This window comes from Podarcis gaigeae, assembly GCF_964106915.1.
Source record: "Podarcis gaigeae genome assembly, chromosome: 5".
In the NCBI taxonomy this organism is placed as follows: domain Eukaryota; kingdom Metazoa; phylum Chordata; class Lepidosauria; order Squamata; family Lacertidae; genus Podarcis; species Podarcis gaigeae.
Window position 1 is genome coordinate 59180901 of NC_139681.1, and position 8799 is coordinate 59189699.

The window sequence follows — 8799 nt, forward strand, 5'->3', positions numbered from 1 at the left end:
TTGCAATCGTTTTGCAGAGTTTTTCAGCCCAATTTGAAGTTTTGCAGTGGCCCCCGAACTGAGAAATTGATACATCAAACCAGGGGTCATGGGTGTCACCCCAAAACCCAATGTTGTCCGATACTCTCCAAACCAGTGCCAAAGTTTTGCAGTTGTTTTGCAGCAGGAACCTCAAGCTTTGCAGCACTTTCCAAACAGTGTTTTCTAGTTAACAGCACTCAAAACCCCAGCTTGTCCAATTTACTCCAAATGGATAGTTTGATGTATCTGTTTCACAGTTTGGGGGATGTGGCAAAATGCCTGAATAATTTAGGCACCGGTTTGGAGGAGATCCCAAGTTTTGGGGTTAATTGTTAGTGAAGCTAGATGTAGCACTCAAAAGTGCTACATTTTGTTTTCAAGAGCAAGGCTGGTGGAAAATATAACACCAGTTTGTCTTGTATGAAATTTGGGTAACCTGGAGGCACAGTGCCTTCTTAGGCAGCATTGATTAGTGTCAACACTGTGACCAGGTGCCTTGGAGGCCATTTATGGAAGAGTGTGCCTTTTGGAGGTAAAGTCAAACCACTGGAGAGTTACAGCACCTGCTGTGTCTCTAGATACCAATACAGGAAATATATGTTTTATTGCAGGTGGGGCAGAGGAAGCAGGAGTGCCAACTTGGACCTGTGACCATGGGTGCCCGGGCCCATGGTGCCATGCAGTGTGCATGGCCCTGGCAGCAACATTTGTGGGTGCCAAGCCCCTTCATGGGGAATTTTGTGGGTGCTCATGTTGGATTTGGCACCTGTGAGGGGAAGACATCCATTACAGGTGCACTGTGATTTTGCTTCTCTCTGTGCTCCTCCCAGCTGTCATTCCTCCTCTGGTCCATGCTGTGGATACACAATCTGTCTGTTTCCAGGCACTGTGAACATCTGCAAGGGATTCCCACACTGCAAGATTAATGTTGTCAACCTTCATGTTGTGTTTGTGGACATCTTTGTAACACAGAGTTGGTGTAGTTTAGAGATCCTTGGGGATCCTGCCTGTCTGGTCATGTGTACATGACCAAGGCTGCTAAGACAGAAGTGCAAATAGGCTGGGAATGTGGGCTTGGGAGAGCACATCTTTATTTGAGACTCTGTCCTGCCATGTGATGCCCAAAATCTTCCTGACGCAGCGCATATGGCATTGGGGTGTCACTCCTGCCCATGACTCACTTCCACAAAGCAGCACGCTCAACTTGCAAGCCTAGAAGACCTTCATTTTGGTATTGGTTGTTAGCATCACATTCTCTCATACACTTTTGTGAAGATTTTGTCAGGCCAGTATCACTTTAGCTGGGGTGGGGGTCAGATATCTGCCCTGCTTTGAGCACGACAGGAAGAAAATAAGGTGGGACTTTCATTCCTTTACACACTAGCTTTCTAAAGGCAGAATTCCCTGCCACAGAAGAGGAACATTCAAGCATGCAAAGTTGCAAACCCCTGATGTTTGGACTGGCTATGAGCCTGTGCTATAGGTGTTAAGTGTCTACTGTTCACTAGCATGTGGCTGTTCCAAAGCATTCATCCTATGCAAGCTGGTGCTCATTCTGAAGGACGTCATCTGGAATTTATGGCTCCACTTACGATACAACTCTAACCTGCCCAGTCTGGCTCCTTAGGGATCTACCCTCCTTGGTGTGTTAAATAACATCTTGAATCAAGGGTGAAATTTAAAAACAGAGCAGTCCACGGGGATGAAGGGGTAGCACCAGATGAAACGGGGAGAGAGACAGAGAAGAAGCAAAGTATACTTCTGGATGAGCAAGTTGTGTCCTCACGTTAAGATTTCTGGCAGAAAAATTACCGTAATGTTAACGACAGGTGTCTAGCAGCTGAAGGGGATGGAGTGAGGGCGAGCTCATTAATTTGGGGGGGGGGCACTCCCCCCCCCGCGCCCCTTCTAGCACTGCCCATGTGGGATGCCCAGGCACATTGCAATGGTGACCATCCCAGCGGATGAAGGTCACGTTGCCCTTCGCGTGCGCTTCGTGAGCGCCGTGCCGGAGGGAGCGACCAGGCGCCTCCTTCTGGACGCATGCGCCAAACCTTCATAGTTCCTCCTAAAAAACGCACGTATGAATTCCAGTCTGAGACACCAGACGGCAGGACCGAAAACCAGAGCATGCGCAATACTGAATCCGGAGGGAGGGGTTGAGTGGGGCTAGAATGCTCATAGAGATTGTAAAGGGGCAGAGTTACAATTCAACTATCTGGAGGCAAACTTCCTGGCTCCTTTAAAAGCTGTTTTAGTTTCTCCTGGGACGGAAGAACTGCTCAGAGAAGTCAGTGAATGGAGATATTAAGAATTTTTATGTAGCGTGCTCCTTTGTAATCCAGATCTTATTTTGTGTGGCAGGTGCTATTTAACACAGTTTCAATACACTGACAAATTGCTCGGCCACTAGCCAGTTATTTCATATGGAGCCCACTTGCAAACTAGAGATGGGCCTGAGCCTTGCTTCCAACAACAACAAAAAGCCCCATAGAAAACACTCTTAAGGTTGCCACAAATATACTTTAATTATCCTCTCGTCGGACTTGTTCACAGCCGAAATTGGCGATCAACTCTGTTGACTTGCATAAAGATGCGCTGGGCTTAGCGTTTAGAAACATGTCTTAAATATGATTTTCACACGAAAAGTTCAGCACACCTGTCTTGGCTGCTGCGTTTGGCGAGGGGGAAGCTCTGCTGCCCAATCACAACTAAGCCGAAACCTTAGATTTCTTTCTTTCTTGATGGGCAACTCTCATTTCTCTTGGGTAGAAAAACGTTATGCGAAAAGCGAGCCCGGAATTTGTCCGCTCCCTGTCTGAAGGGGATGCCTGTGATGCGCCATCACAGAGGGTTGGTCTTTGGGCGCACCCCCCTTGCCTGGCCGAGAGTCTCCCGGTCGGTGGCGTCGCAGTGTGCAGAGTGCATCCGCGGCGCTTGCATCGCATCCCAGCTTCTCGGTTCCCGCCATGGCTGCTGCTTACAGGCTAGTTTTGGTTCGGCACGGCGAGAGCGCCTGGAACCTCGAGAACCGCTTCAGCGGCTGGTACGACGCAGACCTGAGCCCGGCAGGGCAGGAGGAGGCGCGGCGCGGCGGAGAAGCGCTGAGAGGTGAAGGAGACCGGGGCGCGGCGCGAGGGCTGGGGAGCCGGGAGGCTGCAGCGGGCGGAGCGCGATGGGGATGCTTGGAGGCTCTCATTCCGGGGGGAAGGGGGAGGCGGGCCGGAACTCAGCGCAGGGGTCGGGAAGGTATCCGAGCAAGGCCAGAAGATCTTGCAGGTCCTCTTTGGACCACGGAGGGTCCCAATAGCTAGCGATGAAGGAGGTTTGGGCATGCGGGTGTTCCCTTTCTCCGGCTTTAGCCACGTGGTGAGCCTCCGCGTTCTCTCCGCGCAAGAATTGGGTGCCTTGCATTTTTCTGGGACGGGTCTCCCGCTAGATGCCTAACCACGTCTACAGTACAGTGGTACCTCGAGTTACAGACGCTTCAGGTTACAGATTCTGTTAACCCAGAAATAGTACCTCGGGTTAAGAACTTTGCTTCAGGATGAGAACAGAAATTGTGCTCCGGGGCGCGGAGGCGGCAGGAGGCCCCATTAGCTAAAGTGGCGCTTCAGGTTAAGAACAGTTTCAGGTTAAGAACGGACCTCCGGAACGAATTAAGTACTTAACCCGAAGTCCCACTGTACTCGGAAGTAAACCCCGCTGAATTCCGTATCACTGGCTCTCCAGTAAGCGTGCATGGAATTGGCAAGGATGCTGGGGGGGGGGAGGCTTACTCATGTTGGGAGGGGAATGGAAGGCCAGAATGGGTTTCTGGGGTTTCGAAGCGAAACGGGGAGTTGGACACGTTTCTGGAGGCACACGCGTGTTCTCGGGCGTTTGAACGGCAAGTCTCTCTCTCGGAAAGATGTAAAGTAGGACAAAGGAAAGGTTTCCTGAAGCTCGTGCATCGGCCTCTCTGCTGAAGAATCGAAGCGCAGCTCCCTGCAGCCGGCACTGGGGTGGGGGCGCCCTAGGCTAGCCGGAACTCCGGCCTTACTCCTTTCAGAGATTGTGACGCCTCTTGGCCCCGAATAGCCTCGGGCTAAATCTGTGCCAAGCATAACAGGGATTGCATCTCACTCCTCCGGGCGGTAGGATGAATTGACTGAAAACGTGCCAAATGTTCACTCGCCAAAGGCGTCACGGCCTTCATAGAGAGAGTGGCATAGGCTACTCTCCCGCTGTGAAAAGGGGCAGCTGCCTCTTTAGCTATGTTCCCCCACCCACCCCGCTCCAGCTGCGCGACCTTGGCTAGGTCACTTTTGCGCATTTTAGGGTCACTGTTTCGGTCTGAATCAAGGCATGCCCCCATTGCCTCTCAAGGAAATCTCCACAGCAGTGAAATATTATTTATTGAATTTCATCTAATAATTGCTTCTCATGGAACATCTCAAAGCTCTTTTGGAATAAAAACAACAGCAATAATAAAGCAATAAAACTACAGCAATTTAAAAGGCCAATTAAAAAAATTACTGTCCGATACAGAGTGAGATAAAGATAAAAGGCTTGCTGGAAATAGGAGAAGCCTTCATATGGCATGAGAGTATCTCTTCCCTGCATTCCTTACACATGCACCCTGCGTGGCCATCCTGCGGGATTGCATTTTGGCAGTCTTGCTGGGCCTTTGATGTGGAAATATAGCAGGAGCTGCTGAGTCATTCTGTCTTGCAGAGAGAGAGAGAGAGAGAGAGAGAGAGAGAGAGAGAGAGAGAGAGCAGGGTCACAGGAAATTGGGGCTTGGGGGGGGGGGGGAGAGCTCCAGGAAGCAACTAGGGACAGCATGTTTTCTGCAGGCTCAAGAAACAGCCCGCCCAGTTCCAGTTTTTGTGCATTATCTCTCTGGGTGTAAGGAAAGAGAACAGAGTTCTACCCTTCTCTGAGAATTGCGTAGAGCGTTTGATGTAAGCAGAATAAAAGCCCTGCATTTAAAAGTGTCTGTCACTGTTCATTTCTAATGCTGTTGTTGTTAATTTCTGATGCCCTCTTAAGGGGTCATCCTGGGTTGGGTGGGTGTTGTTTGCATAAAACACATTTGCATGCAATGGTGCATGACTTGCCCTTTGCTTGCCTTTGTCCCGTTTCATCTTCTGTGTTGCACAATTACTGCTTTCCCCACCCTGACATGGGTTGGCATTATTGCACAGAACCCCTCTTCCTTTCTACAGAATGGGACAATCAGGCACATGGGAGCAGGCAAATGATTGTAAGGACGTGTTGTTAAGCAGAGAAAGCGGCTGCTGTTCAGATTCCTCCCCCGCCCCAATGATTACATAAGCATTTCATCTTTCCACTATACTGGGTTTCAATGTAGCTGGCCAAAACGAGCCAGCTACATTGTAAAGTCGAAGATGCGATGCGCTGAGTTTGCTGCTAATTTCAACACTGGAACTTGGTAATGGTAACCTCAGGGCTTGCAGCATATGATTAGTAAACCTACCTATTTGTTTGCTACCCCTGCTATTCCATCTTCACTTTGTCGGGGGAGTATTTGCTGGATTATCCCCCCACCGCCTGGATTTAGTGGGTGACTACCTATGTCAGTGAAACATTGAGGGGCTTCCACACTAAGGTGTTAATGTGTTACAGAGCATTTGGGATAAAGCATGCTTCAAATAAGATAAGCATTGTACAGTGGTACCTCTGGTTGTGAACGGGATCTGTTCCGGAGGCCCGTTCACAACATGAAAGGAATGCAATCCGCAGTCTGCACACGCACGGGTTGCGATTTACCGCTTCTGCGCACACCCGTGATGTCATTTTGCATTTCGGTGCATGCGCGAGCGGCAAAATCCAGAAGTAACCCTTTCCGGTACTTCTGGGTCGCTGCGGGACACAACCTGAAAAAACGTAACATGAGGTATGACTGTACTCTCTGGGCCCTTCCAGATGCTGGTTATGAGTTCGACATCTGCTTCACATCTGTGCAGAAGAGGGCAATCCGCACCCTCTGGACTGTGCTGGATGTCATTGATCAGATGTGGCTACCCGTAGTGAGGACCTGGCGCCTCAATGAGAGGCACTACGGTGGCCTGACAGGCCTTAACAAGGCTGAGACGGCAGCTAAACATGGTGAGGCCCAGGTGAAGATCTGGAGGCGTTCCTTCGACATTCCGCCACCTCCAATGGAGCCTGATCACCCTTTCTACAGTACCATCAGCAAGGTGAGCTGGGAAACTCTAGTCCATTAGTGGTGTGTGGGGCAGGGGGGGGATGGATCATTTGGAAATTGTCATGCAGCGGTACCCTGTGATGTGACTTCTAAAATACCTTCCTGTTTCTGCCCATTGTTGCCCCAAAACCATGGATTCATTGGACTCCCATTTTCATCCATCTTCTCCATCCATTGCTTGGACTTTTGCCGTTACATTACTTTGTCCAGTTATTTTGGGAGTCCTACAGTTGTCCTTGCTAATTGCTGCTTTTATACGGGATGTCACTCCTGAGCTGTTTTGACAATTTAATAGAACTTGCCTCTTTCATGCAATTAATCATTTACATTGTGCCCTTTCATGGATGTTTGTACTGCATGGTGACAACAGTCAAGGTTATTCGTGGAGGGGCTGGAATCTTCCATCTATACAACAACATGTTTGTTAATGGTTTTACCACACGAGATGGTCAGATCGCAGGCTCTAGAGCTTGTTTCATCTGATCACAGTAGTGTGGATTATAATACCATCTGCAGGCACTGAAAAGCTAAAACAGCTGTGTACAATAGGCAATGAAATTGAAAATAGGCAATGAAATTAAAAAGGCCAATCAGGTTAAGAACAATAGGCAATTAAATTGTGATTATGGCTGTAAAAGAGGCAACTTCTGTAGAACAGGTTGCTGAAGAGCCAAAGCAATGTGTAGAAACTGTAGAGAAGCGGATTTTGGCTAAATGTTAGGAGAAGCCTTCACACAGCACAAGCCGTTTGACATTGCAACAGATTGCTGGATTTGCACACCCTAGAGGCATTTAAGCAGAGGCCAGATGGCCATCTGCCAGAGATACTGCAGTGAGCAGTGAGTAGGAACTAGATTATCTTTAGGGTACCCTTCAGCTCTGTGATTTTCCAAACATTAATAGTTTATACCGCATTTGGGAGGATGAATAGAAAATGTTGGTTTGGGCAAATAATTATTATTTAAGGCCTAGCATGCCGTTGTTATGAGAGGTAAGGAAGGGCCACTGACCAGAGGAAAAACAAATGCTTAGATGAGCTCCTGTAAAGTGCCTATTTTAAAATGTCCAGTAACACAGGCAACCAGCGAGCATGGTTCACAGCTGGAGCATGTGGTAGCACAGGCCAAAGAACCAATTCTTCCAAAGAGAAGGTGCTTCATAGATCTCCCTGAGCATCTCCAGGATGAAGCAGAAATTGTGTCTTAAATGCCACTCCATATTCTTCCGCAGGATCGTCGCTATGCTGACCTCACTGAAGATCAGTTGCCTACATGTGAGAGCCTGAAAGATACCATTGCTCGGGCCCTGCCCTTCTGGAATGAGGAAATTGTTCCTCAGATCAAGGAAGGCAAGCGTGTGCTCATTGCTGCCCATGGCAACAGTCTCCGAGGCATTGTCAAGCATCTAGAAGGTGAGTCTGCTTGTGACTTGAGACACCCAAGGCCGCACAAGCCTGGTCAAGTCTAAAGGCAAGCTCCAAGAGGGTTGCCTACTAACAGTCTTTGGGATGGGCACTATAACCAAGCTCCTGGTGTGATTCACCCCTTGCTCTTTGCAGGAATGTCTGAGGCAGCAATCATGGAACTGAACCTGCCCACTGGAATCCCCATTGTCTATGAGCTGGACAAAAATCTGAAGCCCATCAAGCCCATGCAGTTCCTTGGGGATGAGGAGACTGTCCGCAAGGCCATGGAAGCTGTGGCTGCCCAGGGCAAGGTCAAGAAGTGAAGGCAAACCCAAGTACTCCATAGAAGATCTCCCCCTCCCTCATCCCTTTCCTTCCCAGCACTTGCCTGCCACAGCCTGAGGGACTGGGCAGACGAGCCAAAGGAGGTGAAGCTTCCTGGGGCCACCACGTTCTTTCCTTCAAGACCAACGTCCTTCCACATTCACTTTACCCCCAGCAGGATATGGCTAGATACACTAGGGATGTGGACCACAGTCCAGCACAGGGGTCTGGCAGATGAGCAAACCCTAGCGCCATGGAATGTGATGCTGCTAAAGTGAAGGGGGAGAATCCCCATGCATTCCGAAGAGAGTGTCCCTCCTGCCTTCTTTCCATTTTATGTGGCAGCTGTAGTAGCATTGCTCGATTTGGTTTGGTCACTCGTGATTAAGGCTAGCTAGGGGTGCTTCAGACAGCACAACAGGGATGCTCAAGGACCATTTATTTTTTATGGGTCTTTTGAAAGAGAGCATGTAATTTTGCTAAAGAGTCTTTTTTATTATTTTTAGTTGTCCCTGGAGTTACGTCTGATTCTGTATTAGGTAACAATAGCCAGCTCATTATTTCATTGCCTTCAAAACGATTGTAGGAAGGAGTGAAGCTAGGGGAAGAGAAAAGGGAACAGCACCCACCCTGGAATCTCCAGCTGCGATCCCGTAACTTTGCTGTGTAGTGCCAGTAATCCCAGATACTGTGTATCATCATGTGTTGCTTTTCTGCCCCACAGTCTGTGTGGTATCCCTGCCTGATTTAGGGCAGGTTTACACTGGAGCTCACTTCACTGTACAATGGCTGCATTTGCCCTATTCTCAGTAAAATAAAGGAATTATGTGCAATA

The 8799-nt window shown here is 49.0% G+C and overlaps 1 protein-coding gene across 2 annotated transcripts in view; it reads left to right on the forward strand.

Moving 5' to 3' along the window:
- The window catches only part of PGAM1 (phosphoglycerate mutase 1), a 152485-nt gene extending 143686 nt beyond the window's left edge, over window positions 1-8799 (forward strand). The window contains exons 1-4 of one of the 2 annotated variants that reach the window (XM_083738051.1): window positions 2862-3132; window positions 5953-6227; window positions 7466-7646; window positions 7794-8799. In XM_083738051.1, coding sequence (XP_083594177.1) covers window positions 2991-3132; window positions 5953-6227; window positions 7466-7646; window positions 7794-7963 — 768 coding nt within the window. In that variant the 5' untranslated portion in view covers window positions 2862-2990 and the 3' untranslated portion in view covers window positions 7964-8799. Of the gene's footprint in view, window positions 1-2861; window positions 3133-5923; window positions 6228-7465; window positions 7647-7793 lie in introns of those variants that run through there. The other variant, XM_083738052.1, reaches the window with a different exon arrangement.